This window comes from Cervus canadensis, chromosome 32 (assembly GCF_019320065.1).
Source record: "Cervus canadensis isolate Bull #8, Minnesota chromosome 32, ASM1932006v1, whole genome shotgun sequence".
Classification (NCBI taxonomy): Eukaryota; Metazoa; Chordata; class Mammalia; order Artiodactyla; family Cervidae; genus Cervus; species Cervus canadensis.
Window position 1 is genome coordinate 29898882 of NC_057417.1, and position 25916 is coordinate 29924797.

Below are 25916 nucleotides of genomic sequence, written 5' to 3' on the forward strand. Positions count from 1 at the left end.
TCCGACAGCTGTTTGTAGCCCCTTTTCGCCTGCAACTGACCGTGAACAAATTACCTAACCCCACCCTGATCGTCCTCTTCAGTAAAACTGGGATAACGCCGCCTAGTTCCTAAGGCAGAATGAATGAAACGTCATTTTGCTGCGCTCGGAATAAAACCCAAATCCCTAATCACGGCCTGCAGGGCCCTGCAAGATTCGGACCCTGCCGATCAGCTGGCCATGGGCTCTACTTTGCTGCCCCTTGGTTCCCGTGCTTTAGCCACACTGGCCCTCATGTCTGTTCCCTTCACACGCCTCACTCACGCCCACCTAAGGGCCCTCTGTCGCCTTCATCACTGTAACACAGGTGACCAAATCCATACGTGACACAGGGGCACCTAAGTGATATTTGAGTGAATGCTTTGCAATGGAGCCTGGTCTTGAGTGACTCTGTCTACACGGCTTATCTTTCCTCTTTCTGTTAACACCCCCAGCGTTTTCTAACCCCCCGCAACTTCCCTCTACCTTCCATCTCCATCAGTTTTGCCAAACTTAACTTTGGCAAACCTGGCCAACTCCAGCCCTCTCCCCACCCCTGCACCCAAGCAACTTGGGTACACTGCCTTTACCCCATCTCCCATCTCATTGCCTCTACAACCTAGCTGGCTCTTTCAGTGTATGTCTGCACTGCACCCAAAGTGTTACCTCCTACAGAGCAGGTGTGAATTCGCTTCAGTCCTGTCTGACTCTTTGTGACCCTATGGATTGTAGCCAACCAGGCTTCTCTGTCCATGGGATTTCCCAGGCAAGAATACTGGAGTGGGTTGCCATTTCCTTCTCCAAGCGATCTTCCCGACCCAGGGATTGAACCTGGGTCTTCTGCATTGCAGGCAGAAGCACTTTACCATCTGAAGCATAAGTGAAGCCCAGAGAACAGGTAGAGACCTCTATCTTGACCGTATGGAGTCTACTGGTGCCCAGAACCAGCAGATCCCAGGAGATGTTTTTTGATGATAAGGGTGACTTCTGTGAATTAAGTAATCCCTCCTAAACAGCTCCTAACCACTGTTTTTAGTTTTATAGTTATCTGAACAATGTTTCGAAAGCATTTAAAACAACAAAAAGACAGGAATTCTGTAAAGATTGAAATAGCAATGCAAAGTAGCAAATTTAACAGCAGAATCATCTTTTTTTTTTCCCCCAGCCTTCAGTCCAGCTAAGAAGCCTTATACTCCAGAGCAACTGTCTACTATTTAAAAGAGGTATATATTTCTGACCTCATTTTTCCTAAGCATCAGTCAGTCGTGTCCAACTCTTTGAGACCCCATGGACTATATAGCCTGCCAGGCTCCTCTGGTCATGTAATTCTTTAGGCAAGAATACTGGAGTGGATTGCCATTTCCTTCTCCAAGGGATATTCCCAACCCAGGGATCAAACCTGGGTCTCCCACATTGCAGGTATAGATTTTTTACCATCTGAGCCACAAGAAAAGCCCAGAGAACAGGTAGAGACCTCTATCTTGACCCTGTGGAGCCTACTGGTGCCCAGAACCAGCAGATCCCAGGAGATTTTTTGTGATAAGGGTGACTTCTGTGAATTAAGCAATCACTCCTAAATGGAGCCTGGATGAAGAGAAGTTAAAAGGCCAGCAGCCCTCAAAGGAAGGGACCTGAGAAATCCTGCAGGGAGAGAGGTCTTCTGGCCAAAGGGAAGATAAGAAAGAGTCTCTCTCATTCTTACCCCCAGTGAGTGACAAATCTCTGAGTCAACTGAGAGGGTTATGGAAGAACTTCACTTCTCTACACATACCTCATTTAGGAAAAATGAGGTCAGAAATATGTATCTCTTTTAAATAGTAGGCAGCTACTCAGGAGTATAAGGTTTCTCAGATGGACTGAAGGCTGAAAAAAAAAAAAAAAGACAGATTATACTGGTGTTAAAGTTGCTGGTTTGCATTGCTATTTCAGTCTTCACAGAATTCCTGTCTTTTTGTTGTTTCAAATGCTTTTGAAACATTGTTCAGATAACTATAAAACTAAAAACAGTAGTTATTGTGAAATTTAAAGATGACTTTGAAATTGAATGAGTTGCTTTGGAAAAGTATATGCTAAAGAAGTAGGGTGAGGAGTAGGGACTCCCCTTGTGATCCAGTGGTTGTGTCTCTGCACTCCCAATGCAGGGGGCCTGGGTTTGATCCCTGGTCAGGATCTCTCCCACACACCGCAACTAAGATCCGCAGCAGCCAAATAAACAAAAAGAGGCAAGCAGCCTCCCCAAGAGACAGCAGCTTATCACAAGCTTGCCTATTTTTTCTTTTTTTTTCTTTTTTGTAAAAAGGGCCTCCCTGATGGTCCAGTGGTTAAGAATCTGCCTTGCAATGCAAGGGACATTGCTTCGGTCCCTGATCCAGGAAGATCTCACACGCTGCCGAGCAACTAAGCCGGTGCACCACCACTACCGAGTCAGTGTGCGGCAACTCCTGACACTCATGCGCCTGGAGCCTGTGGAGGAGAACCCACTGCAGTGAGAAGCCTGCGCGCTGCAGCGAAGAGTAGCCCCCACTGGCAGCAGCTAGAGAAAGCCCAAATGCAGCGACAAATAGCCACCATGACCAAAAAATTAAATAAATAAATCTTTGTTTTAAAAAAAATTTTTTTAAGTGCATTGAATTAGAGAAAAAAAATAAAACACCTCAAAACCTCAGGGTAAAGCAACCATCCCCTGGTTCTTTTTCTCCCAACAAAACTAAACATAATGTATTACTTGGTTGTTTTGTTAACTTTTCCTTCCACAGAGTGGCGGTGACTGGGCTGGTTGGGAAGACAGCAGACGGTCTGCTCAGAGAGCCTGCAAAGAAAAGATTCTCAGGGACAGCTTGGGGACCACAGTTAATATTGCATTGCATTTATGAAAGCTGCTAAGAGAGTACATCTTAAAAGTTCTCATCACAAAAAAAAGTAACTACAGATGGTGATGGATGTCACACTCCAGTAACTGTGAATTCTCCTTTTCACCAATTACCCCTTCTTTCCAGACCTTTTGTTCAGAAGAGTCAGGTGTGAGCAACGAGGCATTTTTAAAAACTTACAAAGACCCATAACTCCCTCCACCTTGGCACATGTTTTTGTTCCCTATTCTTGCTGTAATAAATGACCACAGACTTTATGACTTAAAACATCACACACTTATTCTGGCGGTCAGAAGTCTGAAATAGTTTCCATTGATCTGAGACCAAAGTGTCTGTATGGTCACATTCCTTCTAGGGGAGAATCCCTTTTGATGTCTTTTCCAGCTTCTAGAACTGCATTCCTTGCATTTCTTGTTTCATGGCCTCTTCCTCAACTTCAAATCCAGTATTTTAGCAGTATCTTCAAACGTCTCTCGTTGTCTCATTACCACTTTGCCCTCTACAGTACTCTCTCTACCTCCCTCTTATAAGGACACTTGGGATGACCTTCAGGGCCCACTGGGATAATCTCCCCATCTGAAGATTCTTAATCATATCTGCAGAATCCCTTTTGCCATGTTCACAGGTGCTAAGGATTAGGACCCAGAAATCTGGGGGGCCACTGTTCAGCCTGCCGCAGCATGTATGAGCCTCTGGAGGGGAGCTGGAGAGAGCAGTGCCCTCAATCAAGTGACCTGGAACCACATCAACCCAACAAGAGCTCCTGACGGTTGGGCCAGAATGAAGCTGGAATTCCCTAGGCTTCCTTTTGACCGGGTTGCACTCAGAGAAGTCTACTGGCCAGGCTGGCCTGGGGTAGTGATTAAGGGAAAGAAAAGAAGTGTCAGGCCAACAAATGGTCAGGGCAGAAACTTAATTTTTCAAAATAAGTCTAAAGAGCTCTCCATCCCTTTCATCCTGATCATTACCCGAGAGAGGGCTGACCAAGTGGCGACGGCCACAGTCAGTGGCCAGGCTGCCTTACTAAGCTAAGGTGTGTGGACCAGCAGGAGGTGAAGCAAAGCCAGGCATTTAGGGTACACTCTGACACTGAGGGCCCCATCGACCCATGACTTTGCTTCAGGTGGTTTCTCCCAAGGCGGTAGCTGCCACTTTTTCATCTAAAACCCTTCTTGGGCCAGGCTGACTACATTTTGAAATAGATCATTTCTATTTGACTAGTGAGGCCTTTTAGACTCTTTCTGTCTAGTTAACTCAGGTTGGAGTTGCGTCACCCCAGATTGGGGGTTTCAGCAGGTGGTGCTGTTGCAGGGAGTGGCTGCTTCCTCACGGTCCCAGCTCTGAGATGCCTCCTGCCGTCAGATTCTGCGTGCTGTCTGGGGCCTTTCATCACTCTCCTTCCCCTACTTCACACGAGTTAGTCTGAGTGAGCATGAGTGCTCAGTTGTGTCTGACTCTTTGCGACCCCATAGGATGGTTAACCCACCAGGCTCCTCTGTCCATGGGATTTCCCAAGGCAAGAATACTGGAGTGGGTTGCCATTCCCTCCTCCAGGGGATCTACCCAACCCAGGAATTGAACCCGCATCTCCTGTGTCTCCTGCATTGCAGGTGGATTCTTTCACCACTGAGCCACCTGCAAGTGAGTCTGAAGAGGCTAAGTTACATGTGTGGTGAAGCACTGCATCTTAGCACTAACACCTCCCTAAGGCCAGGAACTTCCAATCACTGAGCAAGAAGCGCTCACAGCTGGGATGCCCCAGAGCTGCTGCCGCCGTGGGCTGCGTGGTGTAAAGGGGTGACCCAGAGGGATCAGCACTGAGGTATCGACCAAAAGACAAGGAGTAAGGGCCCTCTCTGATTCCAGGGGTGCAGAGAATGCGATCACCCTGCAAAATCTTAGGGCACTGAGTAGAAAGGTGAATAAAGAACCAAGAATTGCACATCAATTTCCAGTAACTGCTAAAAACTAACGGGGATGCCCCTCGAATTCAGCCTAGGGTTCAGGTGCATCCCCTAAGAATGCTCACACCCAGAGAGCTGGAATAGAGGGACATCCAGATGTCCTGTCTGTCCCTCTCCATAGCTCCAAGCCTGCTTCCTCCCACTGTCCAGAATGCCCAAGTACTTAGAGGCCTGTCTCAGTCCTCTGGGGTCCTATATTGCGATGTTGGACAAGAGGGGCCAAGTGATGGGAAGAAATTGGCCTGGTGGCGATGGTCATCCAGAGCCAGGGTGGAGTGTGGTCCTTGCTCCTGGGCTGGCCTTGGGGCTGGCAAAAGGTTTTGCCCTCGAAGCAGCAGCTTTCACAGGCCAGCTCTTTCCACAGTGTGTTACTTCATAAATGCAACTCCCAGACAAATAAGTTAAGAAAATTTTCTGCATTCTGGGAGACAAGCTGCCCTGGAGCAGTAAAGATGGGGCAGCTTCCTTGTTAATTGTCCCTTAGGGGGGACTTCCCTAGTGGTCCAGTGGCTAAGACTGGACACTCCCAACACAGGCGGCCCAGGTTCAACCCCTGGTCCAGGAACTAGATTCCACATGCCGCAACTAAAGATTCCATATGCCCCAACTGAGACCTGGCACAGTCAAATAAGTACATAAATAAAAATAAAATATTAAAAAGAAAGAGAACTGGCTCTCTTCACACACTCTTTGGGAAGATTTCTGTTTTTACCCCCCACCCCGACCCTTCCACCCTAAACCAAGTCCTGACATCCTTCTCTGAAGACAGCTATTGTCTGACATGAGACCCACATAAGGCCACCAATACTCTTCCTTCTATTGACCTCTGAGAAGGCTTAGTATTTTTTTAATGAAATTAATGTTTTTACTGCTTCATCAAGGATATTCTTAAATGAAACCAGATTTTTTTTGAAACTGGATTTTTTTAAAAGCTATGAGCATATAGCAATGAAGAATATAACAGTTCAGTTTTGTGCCACTACCTGAATTTATGCTAAAGCGTTAGCAGTTTCACATTTTCATAGCATCACTTCAAATGTCAATACCATGAAAAAAAACAAAAACAATCTGTCTTATGAAAACAGTTTTGATCTCCCAGACCACCTGGTCTCAGGGACCCACACAGGTTCACAGAACATTGTTTGAAAACGGCTCAAAATCAGCTATTTCAATAATAAGATAATAGTACCAACATCACACAAGAAGATTAGAGATTTTAGATGAAACAGATAAATTCGTAGAAAGAACTTAACAAACCCAATATGATTCAAGAAGAAATAAAAAATATGAATAGTCTTATAGGGACTTCCCTGGCAGTCCAGTGGTTAGGACTCTGAGCTTCCACGGCAGGAGACACTGGTTTGATCCCTGGTTGAGGAGATCCTACATGCCGCCTGCTATGGCCAAAAAAGAAAGAAAAAGGGAAAAAAAAGAATAGTCTTACAATCTTAAAAAATTCAATCAAGAATTTAAAAAGTCCTTCCATAAAGAAATTCTAGGCCCAGATGACTTCAAAGATGAATTCTTATGGAAGTCTCTTCTGAGATAGAGAACAAAATAGATACAATTCTGCTCTAATCTGTTTGAAAAGCCACAGCTGCATCTTTAGAACAAATTAACTGTTTCATCACGTTTGCATCTGGCATCCACTTCTTAATGGTCATTCCCTTGGCCCCGGGGTGACGGGAGGGGACAGGGGAGGGCTGGGGAGGGGAGAGGGACCCAAGCTCCAGCTAGATCAGGAGTCCCCTACTTGGAGCCAGAGCCGAGGCAGGCGATTGAGCCTGTGGCAGCTGTGCCTACCAAAGCTTACATTTTTTTACTCTATTATTTTTTCTTTTCTTTTAGATAAAAGCTATATGGAAGTTTAAATGTTTTCTTCTCCATCTTGATGAACTGCCTTGGGAATCTTCTCTGTGATTCAAGGCATTTCAGAGTCCACAGACTCAAAAACAATTAATAGTAGGGCTTTTGAGAATTTGCTGGGAATTAACCAGACGGCTGGATTCTGGGGCAAACACCAAAAAAGTGAACTGCAAATTGACTTCTGGGGTCCACAGTAATAGGGTTGATTGTGTCGACGGTGCTGGGACTCTAAGAGCTGTTTCCTGAGGACTGTCAGTAGGTGAGGGCTTTCCAAGTGGCACTAGTGGTATAGAACCCGCCTGTCGATGCAGGAGAGGGAAGAGACGCGGTTCAATCTCTGGGTTGGGAAGATCCAACCTACTTCGGTATTCTTGCGTGGAGACTCACATGGATAGAGGAGCCTGGCAGGCTACAGTCACAAAGAGTCAGACGTGACTTAATAACAGCACCACCACCATATTTTACTGGAATTGGTTAGATTACTGTCTTTAGACTGAAGTTGCCAGAGAGTAAGTTCGGTTGTACTGAAGAGCTGAATGGGTGCGCTACAAATATTGAAGGCAGTGAAAATTGAGATCAAATGCGAGGCAAGGCCACAGGGGAATCAAGAAGATCACAAGATTTCATTTTGTTTATAATCTGAAGGATTTGATTCTGACACTTCCAGGATTCCTCCTGGAAGGGAATAAACGTGAGTGAACCACGAAGCCTCGCCCCTCATTCCCTCAAGCGTTTCATTTATTTCACGCTTCCTTCACATGGATGGGGCTTCACCAGTTTTCTTCGGATCTGGGTGGATCTGGATCGGTAACTTTCCCGTCTTTTCTGCTTGTATCACTTGTGCAGGTTTTTGTCCTCACGTGAACTCTGATGGGCCAGAAGGTTTTCTTCAGATTTCAGTCATTTAAAGGAGGCACTTTTACATGAACTTGGTCTGTTTGGAAGCATAAACTTGATTTGGAAACTTCAAATATGGGCGAGTTTTCTATATCGAATCCTTCAGATATCCTTCTGTTGGCCGCGGGTCAGCTGGGGACTCGGATCGCTTGGATCCAGGGCGTTAGGCTTGGCCCTCGGAGGCCCCACGGGAGACCACACAGGCTCATAGCGGGCACCCGCTGGGCACCCTGCGCCCCGCCTTCCGCTCCCCAGCCGGGCAGGTGCGCGGCGGCGCCCTCCCGGCCTGACCAGCAGGGGGCGCGAAGGGCGGGGACTGCAGGCCCGCCGTGTCGCTTCAGCCCTGGGGCCCCCGCGCCCAGTCAGCAAACCACCGAGAGGCGAAGACCTCCCATTTTCCTAGAGGGAACAAAAGGACGTGGGTGCGGGGGGAACCCAGGATGGTGGAGGGGGTGACTAAGACCGACCCGGAAGCGAAACGGAGGGAACTTCCGTTCTTTGTTCTGTCCCCGGTGTGTGGGTCCGTGACAGTGTCCAACGGGGCCTGTTTGGTGTCCGGTCCCCTAAATCTACCGTCCCTGCCCCCAGGGTGAGTCCGGCCGCCCCCAGGGCTCGAGGTGGGACGGAGGCAGTGATCGCCGGAGAAGGGGTGGTGTCCCTGCCGCCGCGGCCCGCGGGGTCCCCAGGACCACCCGGAGCAGGGTGCCGGGGGGGAGCCGGTACCAACTCTGCTTTCCCCGGCACCCCGCCCCTCACGGCCGGCCCTGCGTCGGGGGAGGAAAGGGGCTCGGTTCTGGTTCTGCGACAGCGCTCGGCTCCAGCCTTTCAAAGTTCCAGTATAGCTGGAGAGGCGTCCCTCTCTTTAAAAACGGCCGATGACAGCGACCCTAACTTGGTCCTTCCCGGAGACGTTTTCATATGATGTTAACAGTTATCCCGGCGGGAGGGAGGGTTTAATCAACCTAGATCGGCCCAGAGAATGAGGGGTTCTAGGAAGTGTGCGCAGTTAGAACCATTCAGATGACAGAAGAATCCCCCTGGCGCCCAGTAAATCGAGTCTTTTCCGGAGAGGTGTACCACTGGGTCACATTTCCAGCTGTATTAGGTGCCTGATTTGATTCGCTTTTCAACTGGGATTGAACATAGACCCGGTGTTTCCTTTCTGAAACTCATGGAGAGGAGAAGCAGGATCCTGAACTTGAAATCTGTGGGGCACTTAGAGGAACTAAACGTATTTATCATCCCCAAGAAGAGAAATTGTGGAGAGTGGGCATCATCTGGTTTCGCATGTTTGGTGGAGAATCCTGCGGAAGGAGAAGGTTGTATCACCGAAGCTCCATAGGACACTAGGACTCTGAGAGGTGAAAGTCCAAGGGGTGGATTTTTTTTCAGTTAAGCATCCAAAGCCCTTTCTGATGGCTTACCTGTACAGCAGTGGGATAGACTCCCTGAAGTAGCTGAGAGTGTCTAGTAGCAAGTTAGCTGCCAGAACCTTAGGAACTTGAGGTGTTTCTTGTCTTGGGTTGAAACGGAGAAGCGTGATTTCATTTCCAGCTCTAAAGGTGCAACACAAATACCAGCTGTGGTCTTAATCAGTATTTGTTAGCACACGTCCTTCGTCTTTTCCTCTTAACTCCAAGTATCTAGATTAGAAGTGAAGTTTACAAAACATTTGAAATTCCTTTTTCTTTTCCTTAGTCCTACAGCATTGATATCAACTAAAGTCTGAACTCCCAGGGATTTGAACAGAGGCTGCCAAGTTCCCAATAATTGCTACTCTGGCCTTCTAGAGACTAACTCCAGAGAAGGAAGGAAAGAGTCCGGCAGGTAAAGCTTTCCATGACGTGCTCTCACTGCCCGGTCGTCTCTCCCAGTCCCCAGGAGCACCGCAGGGAGTTGGATGGGCAGTGGCGCAGGGGGAGGACCCTGCCTGGACCTGAAGCTCTAAGGGCACAATGGAGGTTTTTCTTCCTGTGAGAAACATTGTTCTGTGATCCAGACACTGGGGACTTGTTCTCAACAGTGTGCCTTTGAGCTCCAGCTTTGGTTAACCCAGCTGTGAGGAGGGAGTGCTACTTCTTTCTCTGGAGTCTGAGCCTCTAACTTTCCTTTCTAAGGAGAGTTTAGACTGAGAGTGGATTTATTGGGAGTGTCTGCTTATAACCAGTCCTGGAGATTGTCAAGTTGGGCAATAGGAAGAAGAAGATGGCTGACTCTGAGAAAAAGCTGAAGGGCCCCAGCTAGGAGGGTGATGATAGCAAGAGGGTGTGTCACATTGATTGTCAGTGGGCCTGGCTCATGCCTGGTTCATTGCTTTTCACTATATAATGGCATTGTGGTGGGCCTTCTACAGCCCCTTGCTGCCCAAAGACTAGAGTTCTCTGAACTCTGAGTGACTCTCGCGGTCCTTCTCCTTTTATATCTTACATGAGTGCAGCGGTCACTCTTGATTTTTATACTCCTTTCAGGAGTACCCTGCAATGTACTTGGCACTCAACAGATGCTTGTTATATGAGTAGATGAATAAAGAGAGGGAGGCGGACAAAATCCAGGGGTTTTCCCCTAGGTTCTTGCGTAAGTGTCAGGCTGCTCTGGCGACTGCTGCACTCTTCTCAACTTGTTGATTCTTGAGGACAGACTTGTACTGGAGATTCAAATCTTAGTCTAGGTACTAACTTGACATTCACTGTTGTTCACTGGAGCAACAGAGAACAGATCCCTTTTGATTGCCGTGGCAGCCAGGGAGCAGGGACCTTAGTAGGGATAAAAACAGAGTAATAAATGATATTAGGCTTCTTAAAAAGCATTGGTTCTTGCTTCAGGGACTTACATTCTGATCCAAGGAAATCTGCTATGAGAGAAGGGAGATGAAAAAGCAGGCTGGCTGCTACTTCTCAGGGCGAGGAGACACAGCAACTGGGGACTAGTTCTGGGGACTAGTCTCCCAGAACCTGGCGAATATGTCCACCCACACCGTGTGATGAGACTATATAAGGACCGCACAAAGGGCCCAAATCCGTTAATAACATCCCACCGCCGACTGACACTGAAAACAGAAACTGTCTTAGGGAGAAAGGGAGGAAGAATTTATCTTTTTTCTGGCCATGCTGCATGGTTTACAGGATCTCTGTTCCCCGACTAGAAATTGAACCTGGGCCACGGCCGTGAAAGCACTGAATCCCAATCACTGGACCACTGGGGAACTCCCAGATTTATCTTAATAGATCTGAGCTACCTGTCCTAGTTCTGTGAGACAGGGTTTTTAAAATGAGTCAGAGAACTTCTGGAAGTTCTGGAAGTATTCTGTAATATCTGTTATTTGGGGGCTGTTTCTTGGCCCCTTTTCCTCTAAAAAGAGCATCTACGTTTACTATAATAGCTCGAAACGTACCACGGTAAAATTTTTTTTTTCTTTTTAGTAGAAGAAAAATGTTTAATGAGGATTAAAAAAAAAATCCCGGTATATGTTAGTTTATCCATTATTAAGTATACTTAAAACTTGATATTATACTTATACATTTTGCCACCTGTAACACTTTTTCATTGTCCTTCATTTGAGTAATTGCTTAGTATTTAACTTTGTTAATGGCATCATTTGGCACCTGTCTTCTCCATTTTTGTTGTTAGAAATACCACCCAGTGTGAGTTGGGGAGCCTAAAGTGGGATGTTGTACAGGAACTTGGGTGTTTGACCCAAAAGACTAGTCCCAGTTACTGCATTTGCTCTTGCTGTTTGGTACTAACTGAAATGCTAGTTCCCCTCTTTCCATATGCAGGAGGGTTTTTAAAAATTATCTTTGAACCTTGAAATTTTGCTTCTGCAGTGCTTCCACCTTCTCATACAAAACCTGCTTCCTGGTGACTCTGCAAATAGGAGACCAGAGATCCGAGCTTCTAGCACAACCCATGGAAACTCAGGCTGATCGGGTATCTCAGGAACCTCAGGCCTTGCTTGAGAGCGGTAAGGAATTCATTCTTTTATTCACTTACTCAGCAGATACCCATTGAAATCGCTCATTCACCAGGTGCCGGGCTAACTGCTGGAGTCCTGACTGGAGAGGACATAGTCCTTGCCTTTCACTAACTCCCAGCCTAGTGGGGAAGGCTGGCTGAAGCCATTCATTAAGTACAGCTTGATAGGCTTTATAGCTGAGACATTTTTTTAAGGGCTGTGGGTGCCTCATGCAGCGTTTAGAAACCTGTGACAACCACCAAACTCCATTTTCCAGGTGCCTTATAACAGCCAGTGGCAGAGCCCTGGTGTGTGCTCTTCTGGAGCATGTGCTTAGGGGAGCTCTGGGGAGTTATTTTGCAGATCCCAGGCAAAAGGGGTAGATGGAAGAGGAAGGGCGTGAAAAGTATTTGTATTTTGTTCTCACAGACTGTGCCACTGACTTTGGAGCCAATTTGTGTCCAAGGAAGTATTATTCCCATGCTTATCAGGAAAACTCATTTAAAAACATTTTTATCTGCATGATTCTACAGAATCTAGTATCTCCAGAGATTTAGTCTCTCAGGGACCAATATGTTAACTTAAGAATTACAGGGAAAGATACATAATCAAGCACAGAACTTAGAGTGTGTAGATTTGATCTGGGGATCGAGAAGAGAAGAGAAGAATCATGGGCATTATGACTCCCTTCAGAGTTGGAGTGAAGCTAGTTTTCCTCTGGGTAAGGAGCCCAAGAGATTGAGTTGAAAGGTGGAGAATGATGGAGGAGGCACGAACAAGGTAGCTGGTGCCTCCTGGGGCAGACCAGAGGGCCAGGGTCGGCGGGGCTGCGGGCGGCTCTGCTCCGGCCGCGGGGCCCACGCCGGCCGTGAGCACCTCTTGGAGCGGCAGAGGGGGCGAACTTAGAGATGTAGGAGTGGGGGGTACTAGGTCGTCCCAGGACCCAGGAGTTTCTGTAACGGGTAGAGAGGCTTGAGTGCAGATTGACTCTCTCATGGACCCTCTCGTCCTCAGCCCTTCCTTCCTCAAAAGGCCCCGAATTTCCTGACAAGGACAGTCTGGGGGATGAGATGCTGGCAGCTGCACTCCTAAAGGCCAAGGCCCAGGTGAGCCATGCTTTATCCTTCTTTCCCTTCCCACTTTGCAGGAATCTCTTGTGCAGCAACATCCCATTCCATGCTTCCCCCGTCAGGACCGCGGGACTCCCCCGCAGAATCATGGACTCCACTTAGTCTCAGCCTCTCCTCTGTTTTCCTCCACCCTGACCGCCATTTCCACTTCCCCAATATTGGGAAGTGTTCTTCAACCCCATCCCGAATTAGCTTGTGGCTCCACCAGCCTCATCCCTGAGCCAGAAATTGCACGTGAGAACATGTCGTTTCAGGAGCTGGTGACCTTTGAGGACGTGGCTGTGTACTTCATCCGGAAGGAGTGGAAGCGTCTGGAGCCTGCCCAGAGGGACCTCTACAGGGACGTGATGCTGGAGAATTACGGCAATGTGTTCTCGCTGGGTAGGAACGATGCTTCCTCAGTGAAACTCCCTCTTGGCCTTCCTTTGCCTCCTTCTTTGCTAGTAACAGTTGAGTCACTGAAAAGCATCATCTAAGGACTGACTTCCTCTCAGAAAGTTCTGACAGTAATAGTGACTCCCATTTGTAGTCTGTAGTTCCTTAGGCATGTTTACAGTCTCTCCTTCAGTTCTCACACTGTCGCAGCTGTTGAGGCAGCCAGAATTATCCTCATTTTATAGGTGAGGAAGGAGAGGTCATATTGCTAGTGACTGGCAGGACCCGCCCTGGCCTTTAAAGTCTCAATCTGTTACTTTTCCTCATGTTATTCTTAGGACTTAACATTAACATATAACCTAGAGATTTTCTGAAAAGATTCACACACTGGGATCCCTGAACATGTGAGGCACTGCTCTGTGGCCACGTGAAGATTCTGGAACTCTGTCAGGCTCCTCCCCTTCTCTGTTGGACTTCCTCTAGGGACCTGTAGCTTTGTGGATGGACCTCGGGTAACTGCTGCCCTTGTAGAAATTTTACCTTGTGTCAGGAAGCAGTTAGCTTCTTAACCTTTAAGCCTGTGACTGTTCCTTCCTTCCCCCTCACCCACTGTCAGGACGGTTTCCTGGGCAAGGCCAGGGTCTTCCCCACTCCCACGTGAGGCCTCCCGCTGCGTGTCTTCTCTGTCCCCTGCAGGTCCTGGGTCTGGGACTGAGCTCTGGGCCACTTGGTACGAACAGGATAAACCTTGTCCTGTCTTTCCCCATGAGCAGGAATCCCTTTTCTGAATTTTGACGTGATCTCTGGGCTGGAGTGAGAGGAATTGCCGAGGGGCCTGGATTGGAAGGGAACTGAGAGCAGAGAGGTCCTGAGAGGTACCTGTTCGGGGGAGGGAGGAACAGCTCTTTTTGTCCCTAACACTCACTGCCCTGCCTTGACTCCTTCAATTACTGACAGACTAAACATGCTAACCATCTGGACCCCTTCCACTCGTCCTCTATGCCTGAAGTTCCCTTAGAAACCCCAGAGCGCTGAGAATGGCAAAGTCAAACATAGAAACTGTTTACAAATCCGCTCAGTTAGCACAGTGTTCTAGGCCCAGGCCAGAGGTGGACTGACCTTTGTCTCTTGCCTGTTCCCATGGACTTGGTGAAGGTGACGTGACTGCAAACCAGAGTGTCCTGTTCCCCTGGGGCTGCAGGGCTGCACCCTTGTTGCGGCTTCCTCATCTGCTGCTGCTTCTCCACACCTGGCTGTGTCTTCCTGTGGGAGACAGACTGGCCCGTGTTGCGTTTCTTGTGCCCACTCCTCTTCATCCTCTCCCTGGCCCAGCTGTCACCGTCTCCCAGGTTATCTTGAGCCTCTGACCTCTAGGACTTTGTCACTTCATTTAATAGTATGTCCTGCCTCTCCTGTTTTTTGGTTCTCTGCCTCTGCCTGATCCAGTTTTCTCTTCACTTCCAGCTTATTTATAGATTTTCCTGCTTTTCTTCTTCCCTGTTTCTTTGGCCCAGTTCTCTTATTCTGCCTCAGCTGCATACAGCCTGGGCAGGCCTTTTTGCACATTGATAAGTGGCATGTGCTTTTAGCCTGTGAACATGATGTGATTAGCCTGTCTCTGGTTTTGAGTCTTTTTTCCACAAGGAACAAATGATATTTGTGTTTTATATTGTGCCAGATGGTGAGACCAGAACTGAGCCTGATTCTGAAATTTCTGAAGATACAGGATCACACGGGGTGCTCTTGGGAAGATTCCAGAAGGATATTTCTCAGGGTCTTAAGTTTGAAGAAGCCTATGAACAAGAAGTCAGGCTGAAGAGGCAGCTGGGGAGCTCCTCTGGAGAGAGACTGAATAGGAAGATGCAGGATTTTGGTCAAGTGACAGCTGAGGAGAAGCGAGCCCCCACGGGAGGGAGAAGTGAGAAATGCAGCGATCTGAGGAACAGCTTCACTGTGAGTTCCAACCTCATTTCCCATCAGAGACTCCCTGTGGGAGACAGACCCCATAAGTGTGATGAATGTAGCAAGAGCTTTAATCGAACTTCAGACCTTATTCAGCATCAGAGAATCCACACTGGGGAGAAACCCTATGAATGTAGCGAGTGTGGGAAGGCCTTCAGCCAGAGCTCACACCTCATTCAGCATCAGAGGATCCACACTGGGGAGAAGCCTTACGAGTGTAACGACTGCGGGAAGACCTTCAGCTGCAGCTCCGCTCTCATTCTCCACCGGAGGATCCACACGGGAGAGAAGCCCTATGAATGTAACGAGTGCGGGAAAGCCTTCAGCTGGAGCTCCACCCTCACTCACCACCAGAGGATCCACACTGGAGAGAAGCCATACGCTTGTAACGAGTGTGGGAAAGCCTTCAGCAGGAGCTCCACCCTCATTCACCACCAGAGGATCCACACTGGAGAGAAGCCCTATGAATGCAGCGAGTGTGGGAAGGCCTTCAGCCAGAGCTCACACCTCTATCAGCACCAGAGGATCCACACTGGGGAGAAGCCCTATGAATGTATGGAATGTGGAGGGAAGTTTACCTATAGCTCAGGCCTCATTCAGCATCAGAGAATCCACACAGGGGAGAATCCCTATGAATGTAGTGAGTGTGGGAAAGCCTTTAGGTACAGCTCCGCTCTGGTTCGCCACCAGAGAATTCACACTGGAGAGAAGCCTTTGAATGTAATGGGAGTGAGCAAAAGTTCCCTCCAAGTGACTGCTGAAGTAAGGATCAGAGAGTCTACGTGAGAGAGAGTCACACGCCGGTTTTCCTCACTTCCTGAGTCTCCAGAGCTCCTGCCTTACTCCCCGAGTATGAACTTAGGATGTGTCCCTTCACCTTAGAGAATGGGGCCTGTTGCTCAAATCATCCTGGCCCAGTGGTTAGCAACCTAGTCAGTTTCCCCAGGAATGATTCCAGCCTTGAAGAACTAGGCTGCCAGCCGCAGACAGAGTGCTGGGAGCAGAGGAAGCTCTGGGACCAGTCTCCTTCCATTTGGGAGGGGAATTTGCACTATACCATTTTTCTCACACCAGAAGAGCCTTTCCACAGTGGGGATGGAAGCACAGTAGGAATAAAATTGCAGGGGTTCCTCTAGTTGGAGTCGGCATAGTCAGCACAGAAGAAAGTGGAAAGAACGTCTGGGTTGTGAAAGGGAAAATGGAGGCTGCATTTCAAAGCCACTGCTTCTAATCCAGCTTTAAATTTTGATGAGGAATTTCTTCCTTTTGATAAGGAATGTGCTATTTTGTTTCCTGACTTCATTAATTATGGAAATCTGGTGCTGAGGGATTTGTTATTTCGTTGGGCAGGTGTGGGTGAAGACCCTGAGAGAGGTTTTCTGTAGTGACCGTGTATCCTCCAGAGCTCTTGGAGCAGCAAGACCAAACCTCCACGCATTTGGTGGAGAACTCGCTCATCCCTTTTATGACAGGACTAATTGGGAAGCCCAGCTCCTTCGTGAGTGTAACCTGAGGGGAAGGATCCAAAGCCTTTAGCACTAGCCTCCATTTTCCTTCCCTCCTCTTCCTCCGGCCACTCCTGTGATGGAAAGTGATTTAAGCTAAACCCCTAGCTACCAAGGATGCTTTTAAGGAGCTCACTCAGCCAGCTTGCCCCGCCCTCAGACCTGTGACCTATGACCTCTGGCCCCAGCTGCTAGACCTCTCCCGACCCCACCTCTGACTTCAGCAGCCAAGTGTGAACAGAGAGCAAAGCCCTAAGGAAGAAGCTCGGGCCTGAGCCTAGCGGAGGGCTCCTTGCTGGGTTAGGATGGAGCTCCCCAAGTTTTCCCAGCAAAAGGGATGTGACCTTTCATTCTGTTTTCCCAATCCTGCTCATCTGTAGCATAAATGAAATGCACTATTAAACAGAATAGTTTTTCAGAAGGATGGCTTGAGTGTGTCTTCTTGCAGGGGCCAAGTTTATTTCAGTTTAAACAAGAAACATCAGTGACTATGAATGGACTCTTTAAAAGTTAATCTTTAAAACTTTACAAACGACCATTTCTCCTCTAATCTCAAACCTGGAACCTCTGCCCTTCGACTGCATCCTGCCCTCTGCACACAGCACATGCAGGCTGTCTCACTGACGCGGCCGCTTACACATCCATGCCTGCCTTTAGGGTTTTATGTCTGCACGTCCTTCTGTGTGGTGCAGTACTTAACACCAGCGACCAGGACTGGAAAGGCGTTTCTGGATATGGGGTCCTCGACAGGAGCCTACTTAGATGCTGGGTCACAATGGACAACCGAGGAAGTTCCCTGGCGGTCCAGTGGTTGGGACTCGGTTCTCTCACTGTCTGGGTGCAAGGTTTGATCCCTGGTTGGGGAACTAAGATCCTGCAAGCCATACCACACAGCCCAAAACAAAACAATAGGTATACTGAGATTTCTTGATTTGGCTTTTGGGCGGGGGGCAGTTATAGTCATGAAGAAGGCTGAGATGGAGAAGATGAGGAAATGTCTGGAACTCTAGCCTCTGAAAAATTCTGGATCATACACTGTGATTGGCCATGTAATGTGTTTTTAATTTTTTAAAACTCATCATTTTTGGCTCTTCTTTGACGCCCACCACAGACTTGAGGCTGACTTTGTTTCTCCATGTGCAGACCATGAGCCATCACAGCAGGGTCACTAGGCTTCTTGCTAGTCACTCAGGTGTTGGCGTTTGAGTCAGACCCATGAAGTATAATTCCCGAGGGTAGAGCTTCTAAACATTTACGCTGAGAACTGGTCATGAAATGGAGAACATTTCTAGGAGATAAACGTGAGCGAGGCCTTACTAGGTTCTGCGTGGTAAAGGGGAGGAAGTGGCAGGCAGGAGGTGCCTGGCTTCTCCTGTGCAGGTGCAGTCGTGAAGCTCTGGGAAAGACGCCTGAGCATGTGGAACTGCTGGGTGATGGCCCATCACTGCATGGGAGGGCTCAGTCCCTTCTCTGCCCAGGCGCTGACCGCCTCTACCCTGCAAAGACCATGACCGTCACTCCTCAGAGCTCAGGGGGACCTGAGACTCAGCAGGGCCACTGTGTGAAAAATACATTAAAAAAATACCTTTGCAATAGCTATAACGTTTGACTCACTCGAGTGTCCTAATGATTCATCCCTTTCTCCTGATTCCTCTTTTCTGTCCCTAACTGGGCATTCCTCAGTGTTCAGTCATGGTATCGGTGGTCTCTTTCTATGCCTATGCCGTTACCCCAGGAACCCATTTACTCCGATGACCTCAACTGTTAGCTTCAATTAATTTTTACATCTGCACAACTGGTCCTGATCTCTCCCAAGCTCCAGTCTCTGGTCTCATCAGGTGGTGGGGCATTTACCTTTGGGCCTTTTGAAAGTTTCAAATTGTTTCTTTCAAACCAGATACATTCCCCGCCCCCCCCCCATAAACTGCCCTCTCTCAGAATTTCTACAAACTGCTCAAGGTCAAAAGGTCTGAGGTGGACTTCTCTGGTGTTCCCGTGGTTAAGAATCCGTCTGCCAATGCAGGGGAGACGGGTTCAGTCCCTGGGAACTAAGATACCACATACCACAGGGAAACTAAGCCTGTGCTCCCCAACTACTGAGCTCTCACCCTATAACCCATGCTCTGCAACAAGAGAAACCACTTCCCTGAGAAGCCTGTGCGCCAGGAAGCTAGAGAGCAGCCCATGCTCACCTCCACGAAAGCCTAAGAGTAGAAACAAAGACCCAGTGCAACCAAAAATTAAATAAAAAATTTTTAAAAGAGTAATTATTCTCATCCTCCTACATCTGACCAGCATCAGTCAGATGCTGAGCAGGAAAGTCCTGAGCAGGAAAGATGGATTGCTGTCACGGGGGAAGGTTTTAGAATTGAGGTCATGGAGGTGGGGGGGGGGGGATTTCCAAGTGAAGGTCTTAATAGAAGCAGACACGTGGCATATACTCTTCCTGACCCTTTCCCAACTGGTTTTTGTATGGCCACCTGGGGATTTATAGCTAAGGAGCAGGGAGGGGGTCAGTGGATGGGAACTTCCTAAGGGGAAGCTTTAGGGGTCAGAGGGGTTTGGCTAAACTGACTTAGGATTCTTGATGGAGAAAGGGCAGGGTGGTTTGGACATCTCCCTGGGGTGATGGTGTGGGATGACTAGATATTAAGGGGGTTCAGATGTGAAGGATGCGGGACTCGCTAAAACTAGATTTTACAAGGAAGAGCACAGAGGGGGCCCAAGAAAAGGTTTGGAAGTCTGTTTGCTCAAGCAAAAAGTCTGTCACATCAAATAGCAGGATGGTAATGAGCCCCAAACACACCCTCTGTTCACTCCCGTGAGGTTCCTGCATCCTGCTCCAGCTCCCTACCTTCAGCCAATGAGAATTAGAATCCAGGAGGGCCTTGGAAAGCATCTTCAACCTTGGCTTGGTGCAGACACTGTGGACAGTATCCCGGGGCAGCAGGCTCTCCAGCCTCCGTGGTGCTGTGTGCAGGGATGGGAGGCTGGCTGCTGCCCCAGGCAAAATCGCTGGACCTTAAGTTGTGCTGAGTACGCTCCTGCTTTCCACCCTTGGCTCTGCCTTCTCACCTGTGAGTGATTCACAAGGACATTATCAGTCATAACAAAAGTAACAAAGCAATTTCATCCCTGATGCTTCCTGCCCACCCTAAGTTACACCTGTTCTTTGAGCTCCAACTGAAATAACTCTGAGAGAATATTCTGTGTTCAGTTTCCAAGTAGGAGAAAAGCCTGGTTTTACCTGAACATGACAGCTGGCAGGAGTGTGAACGGAAAAGAACATCTTAGCAAACTGTTCCTGATTAAAAGATTGTCTTTAAAAGCTCCCCAAAGACTTTTTCTTTTTTCTTTTCCAAGGAAATCAAACCAGTCCATCCTAAAGGAAATGAGCCCTGAATATTCATTGGAAGAACTGATGCTGAAGCTGAAGCTCCAATACTTTGGCCGCCGGATGTGAAGAACAAATTCATTGGAAAAGACCCTGATGCTGGCGAAGACTGAAAGCAAAAGGAGAAGAGGGCAGCAAAGGATGAGATGGTTAGATAGTATCACTGACTGGATGGACATGAATTTGAGCAAACTCTGGGTGACAGTGAAGGACAGGGAAGCCTGGCGTGCTGCAGTCCATGGGGTCGCAGTCAGACATGATTTAGTGACTGAACAACAAATTGTTTATAGAGTTTAAGTTTTTTTTTCCACTTTAAAAAAGCAGTCAGGTGCATTATTTTAAATATGTTAATAATGAAGAACTGAAGGGGTTTTTTTAATGAATAAAAATTCCCATGGACTATCACCTATACACACAGATAAATATGGTCACCAGCGTGGTTTCTTGGGAATGACAGAGACTCTCAGCACGTTCCTCCACAAGCATGGTTTCCCTCGCGTATCCCTTGCTTTGGCTGCTGACGCCAACTTCCCTGTCAAGCCCCGGACCTGGGCGTCGTCCTGGCTGCTCGCCTTTTCCTCCCCACATCCGCTCCCTCCACGTCTCCAGCCCATCCTGTCTGGCCCATTCCGGGGGTGCTTCCGCAGCGGCCGAGGCCGTCTCCAACTTGTTCCCGACTTTGGCACCAGCTTTAACAGCCGGTCTCTTTGCTCCCAAAGTCTCCTCCAGCCCATTGGTCCTGCCTGTGCCGGAGTCATCTCTCCTAAATGCTGATTGGATGATGGCAGCTCCAAGCTTTCATTCTTCCTCTTGACACGGGGCTTCTCACTTCCCGGCCCTTCCCACTCTCCCGACGCTCCTCCCCTCCAGCACACGGGGGCAATGCAGAACGGCAGTGCCCGGATGGCATTTAATGCCTTGGGCCTTTGCACATGCTAATGGCCTTCCCCCGCATCCACTCACCTCCTCCTCCGTAACCTTCCCCTAGTCTGTGGAGCCTTCCCAGGGCCTGGTGGACGCCACCTTCCATCCCCACCAGGTCCACCATTTCCTCCAGCTGCCTCTGCACCTTGTACGCACGCTCATGATTGTGCTCATCTTTCCTCCTCTGTCTTCTACTTATTTGTTCAAACCTCTGTCGCCTTCACTCTGGTGGGGTTTTTCCTACATTTTCACACTTTGCTACCACAAATAAGTATGGCGTTCATAATCAGAAAAAATATACACCAAGAAAAAGGGGAAATAAAGGTAGTAAGGAGTACCAGCCATGACGTAGGCACTGTGCATCAGGCATTGTTCTAAGCGCTTTACCCGATAACTCATTTAATCTCTGTAGCCAGCCTGCGCGAGGTGGGTACTATTACTGCCCCGTTTTTATTCCCTTTTCTTCAGGAAAGAAGGAAGGAAGGAGAGGAGGGAGGGGAGTTCTCCAGGCAAAATACACTGCGCAGGGAGACTCAGAGACACTCATTACCGTCTCCCCAGATCTCCTGCCACTGATCCTTGAAGCTCTTCGCCAACAACTTAGTGAATGCCGTGGGGGATACAGAGATGAACCACCCAGGGCTTCTGCACTAAGGGGGCGCTAGCCTAATGGGAGCCAGAGTGAGACCCCAGGAGAGGTCAGTAACTATCATGACAGGGTATCTTTACTGACCATCTATGCGCCAGCATGGACAGGAAAGTCAGCATTATCTTCACACGATCATATGTGCTGTTAGTCATATTAACACCCCTCTTTTTACAGATGAGAACCTGATACACGATAGAGATAGTAAGCAGGGGCACAGGCGTTCAAACCCAGGCAGTCTGGCTCTGGAGCTTGGGCTCTTCATTACACCGCGGTGCTGTCTCTGCAAATGAAATGGGGAATCACAGGAAGCCAGCCAGCTGGTGTCCACGTGGACAGAGCACGTGGCTAGCACAAAAAGCTTCAGTGAGCAAATGGCATTAAAGCTGAATTGAGAACAGGGGTCAGTAAATACAGGCAACTGTTCCTTTTTTAGTGTTACAAGGGTGTGATTCCTCCTTTCCTCAAGACTCCATCATGTTCCCCTGGATACCACCCCAGACCATCTCAACATTACAGTCACCGTCACCATCATGCCCACGTGCGGGACCTTCTGTGCTCTGTGGCATTCTGTGTGTGGGACAACACTTAGGCTGGGGGCAGGCAGACATCATCAAGACAAAACTGTCCAGAACTGTGAAATACCACCCAGTCTGCCTTACCACAGTGTGGACTCCAGACGAAAAGTTCCAATGAAAAGGAAGTTCAGGTGGTCTCTTTGGCAGGAAGAGACTGATGCATCATCAGACTCATGGAGTAGCAAGTGACCCCCAAAAAATTGCTCATAAAGCTACTTATGTTACCTGTCTTGTACCCTGAATTAAACATATAAGTTCTCAGAAATTTGTATCTGCTCTAATTACACCATAGAAACACCAAACTTCCCCAGCTGAACGTACTCTGGGATAACCCCACTCCATTTTCTTTACGTCTCACACCTGTTCGGGGACTGTCACTCTGTCCTGTCAGATTTCACCACTGGCTCCACAACCCGCCATCAGAGGCCTCTCCGCTCCCCAGGACCCCCCAGCCCCTTCCCCATGAGCTTGCCACTGACTCCCACCACCGTGTCTTTGCTGGTACCGTTCCGTTTGCAGTGTCCTGCCCTCCTTTCCAGGTCGCTGAATTCCCAGTATGTTCACACCGGCGGGGAAAGCACTCCAAGCGCGAGGACAGCAGCTGCAAAGGGCTCTTGCAGAGGGCTGTGTTTGCCACATTCTCAGAACAGTGAGGGGCGCTGCTGTCTAGGAAGGGTGGTGCTCTGAAAATCGACTATCAGATGGGAGGGGGTTTTTTCACACAAGAGTTCTTGGTCCTCGATTCCAGTTGAAATGAACAGAAAATTTCCCTAGATATTACAGGCAAGGATTAACTGCTGGTGTGAATCTTTTCCTCTTTTCACATCTGAGTCCCTGGCCTGGCACATCTTCTACTAAGCAGCAGCCTACGTGGGCATCCACTGGTCTCCACGGCGTGAATCCTCCATTGCTCCACCAAGGCTGGCCACTTGGCAAAGCCTTTGTTCATTTGCTTGAGCTTGTTTTTTAAAAACTTTATTGAGAAGTAATTCATCACCATATCCAGTGGTCTTTAGTATCCAGAGTTGTGTAACCAGTCATCACAATTTGACATATCATCCTAAAAAGAAATCCTGCACCCTTTAGCAGTCACTCCTCACTTCCCCCCAACTCCCCCAGCCCTAGACAACTACCAGTCTACTGTCTCCATGGACTTGCCTATTCTAGACATTTCATGTTAACTGGTATCATAATCGTACAATATGTGGCTTTTCATGTCTAAGTTTCTTTCACTCAGTATAATGATGTCATTTCACCTATGTATGTTGCAGTGTGAATCTATACATCATCCATTTTATGGCTAAATAATATTCTATTCTATGGATAACCCCATTTTTTTTTTTCTTTCACCCACTGATGGAAACATTTGGGCTTTTTCTTATTTTTGGCTATTATGAATAATGTTGCTTTGAACATTCATGTACAAGTTTTTGTGTGGATATGTTTACATTTCTCTTGGGTACGTATTGAGGGTAGGAATTTCAGTCAAATGCTATATTTAATGAGGAAATGCCAGACTGGCTTCCAAAGTGGTTGTTGCATTTTACATTCTCACTGGCAGGGTATAAGCTTCTGACTTCTCTGCATCCTCAACAACACTTGATGTTATCTTTTCTATTACAGCCATCCTAGCTGGTATGATGTGGCTTCATCGTGGTTTTGATTTGCCTTTTTCTCATGGCTACCTTGAGCACCTTTCCTTTCCTTCAACTTATTGTCCACAGGTTTATCTTTGTCCTTTGCCTGTCTTCAATTGGTTGTCTTTTTATTACTCAGATGTAAATATATTCAATGTAAAAGTGCCTTATCACACATACACGATTTGTAAAAATGTTCTACCGTCCTGTGGGTGGTCCTTTCACTTTGAAAGAGTCCTTTGAAGCACTTTGAAGATGTCCTGTCTTTCTCCTTTGCTCCCTTATGCTTTTGGTATCTGTAGTAGGTTGGACAGAGAGGTGGAGGTTTGCTGCTCACACATACTGGGAGTAGGATGCCGGATAAGATGCCCAGATACTCTAACCCCAAGCCTAATTTCAGACATTGAATAGTTTTTTCAGTGTAAGGATGTTCCAAATACACTGTTTACCTGGAATCCAAATGTGCTTTTATTTGCTAAACCTGGCAGCCCGGCCAGGGGTCCTGTGTATGTGTGCATATGAATGTGTGTCTGTGCGACGCACGAGCAGACGCTCACAAGCATCTTCAAACCAAGCTGGCCTCACAGTCCCCGGGACAGCGACCCCCCAGCCCACCGGGGTCCTCAGCCGCTCTCCTGGACCCGAGCAGGCACTGGCCTCCTAACTGTGGGAGGTGGGCACCGGGGCTGAGCAGAGCTCAGGGAGACCAGTGGTCTTCCCGTCTCTGAAGGTCCCCAGCAGACCTGAGCACTGGTTGCCGACATCATTACCGGCTCAATACTGCATCCGTTACTGACTTTCCCTCCTCTCTCTCTCCTGCCTCCTCGCGTCCCCTAGATAAATCTTTCTGCCCCCAGGCCCTTTTCTTGGGCTCTGTTTTAGGGGAAATCCAAACTGACAGCTGGTACTGGAAGTGGCCCTAGAAACTGAGTCCTCAGGATAGGATTCTGGAACAGGTGGTTAAAAAAAAAAAGAGACTGGTGATAAACTCCGTGGTGGTAACCGCTGGCATCCTACCCCGCGGCAGTCACTACCATTCACTTGTTCTGATGAGAGATGAGGTGCAGGTACCGGGGGAGCATGTTTAGGCCGTGGTTCTGGGACCCGCATGTTACTGGGACGGGAGCGGTTCTATATAAGCGCTGCAGAGTGTCCTTCTCTCAAGCTTTGAAGAAAGAAAACAATAGACTGGGGTCAGCCAACTATCTATTGAGGGCACGCTGTGACAGCCAGGAGTCCTCCGGGTGATGTTTAAGGGTGCACCTTCTACAGAGCAGGCAGGCTGCTCTGAAAATCAGGTGCAGGATTTAGTTGTCAGGGCGGCAGAGCAGCAAAGGTGGCTAAATGAAAAGCCTCCCCTAGTCACTGAGGCCAAGATTCCAGGCCCTGATTGGGGTCCTAGTATCCGAGACATTTTGGTAGCAGTGCTTTATCACCTGGAACCCTAAATTCCCTTCAGCCCTCTGGCCTAACAAAAGCACCTCCCTTCCCCCTTGATGCAGGAGAAGAGCCTCATTTTGCCTGAAGACCATGCAAAGATCCCACCTGACTCAGGTGCCTCTCAAGATTAAAGCCCGTTCTCAAAATCTGTCCCCATCTTCCCCAATACATACAGACTGCAATATTGTGATTGATGACAAACATGAATGTAGTCACCAGACAATCTGAGCAGGCCCATAAGTTACACGGTGTGTAAGCAGGAGCCACATCCCCACGTCCTTTACCTTTGCTGAACTGATGTCTCTCTGCTCACACCTATGGCTTCATTTCCCTTTGATGTGGTGGGAGAAACAAGTAGGGTTTCTGTCTCACAGAGGGTTCAGCTCAGGATTTTGATGTGTGAACCAAAAATGTGCTGATTCACACGGCCCTGCTCAGGAGTGGCCCTAAAGGCTAGAGAGGGGAAAACTGGTGGGCAGAGCTGTGAGCCGTGTACTGAGCACCAACTTTTCATGGAAGGAGAAAGTGTCTCCTGGGTTGTGGCTTAGCTAGACAACGGGTCTGCAAAGAATAAGGCTGAAAATCTGAGACAAAGAGATCAGAGGAAGATTTCAGCTGATGGACTCACGGGAGCTGAAGAAGTGTTTGGACCTTTGTCTCACATCAACGCCCATCAGAAAGTACCACTGCAGAGTCAGGACAGACCTGGGGTCCAGGCCCTTCTCACCAGAGGATGAGATGCAAGTCTCTGGACTTAG

The 25916-nt window shown here is 48.3% G+C and overlaps 2 protein-coding genes and 1 long non-coding RNA gene across 5 annotated transcripts in view; 2 read left to right on the forward strand and 1 right to left on the reverse strand.

Annotated features, from left to right (window-relative positions):
• The window catches only part of LOC122432838 (60S ribosomal protein L12-like), a 144937-nt gene that overhangs the window by 68405 nt on the left and 50616 nt on the right, over positions 1-25916 (reverse strand). The window contains exons 2-3 of one of the 2 annotated variants that reach the window (XM_043455078.1): positions 18738-18743; positions 7834-7836 (exon numbers count right to left, since the gene is read on the reverse strand). The exons of the other annotated variant lie outside the window; for it this stretch is intronic. Of the exons in view, the coding sequence (XP_043311013.1) occupies positions 7834-7836; positions 18738-18743 (9 nt within the window). The remainder of the gene's footprint in view (positions 1-7833; positions 7837-18737; positions 18744-25916) is intronic. 2 annotated transcript variants of the gene reach the window in all.
• On the forward strand, positions 42-2694 carry LOC122432846. Its single transcript, XR_006266976.1, has 2 exons — positions 42-346; positions 2318-2694. It is a non-coding gene; the product is annotated as an uncharacterized LOC122432846 (long non-coding RNA).
• On the forward strand, positions 8068-16960 carry ZNF3 (zinc finger protein 3). 2 transcript variants are annotated; one of them, XM_043455034.1, is made up of 6 exons: positions 8072-8204; positions 9314-9442; positions 11440-11576; positions 12582-12673; positions 12952-13078; positions 14751-16960. In XM_043455034.1, exons 3-6 carry the CDS (start codon positions 11522-11524, stop codon positions 15818-15820), a joined length of 1344 nt encoding a protein of 447 aa, XP_043310969.1. In that variant the 5' UTR covers positions 8072-8204; positions 9314-9442; positions 11440-11521; the 3' UTR covers positions 15821-16960. The 2 variants fall into 2 exon arrangements, with proteins under 2 accessions (XP_043310968.1, XP_043310969.1); XM_043455033.1 differs by lacking the exon at positions 9314-9442 and having other exon boundaries at positions 8068-8204.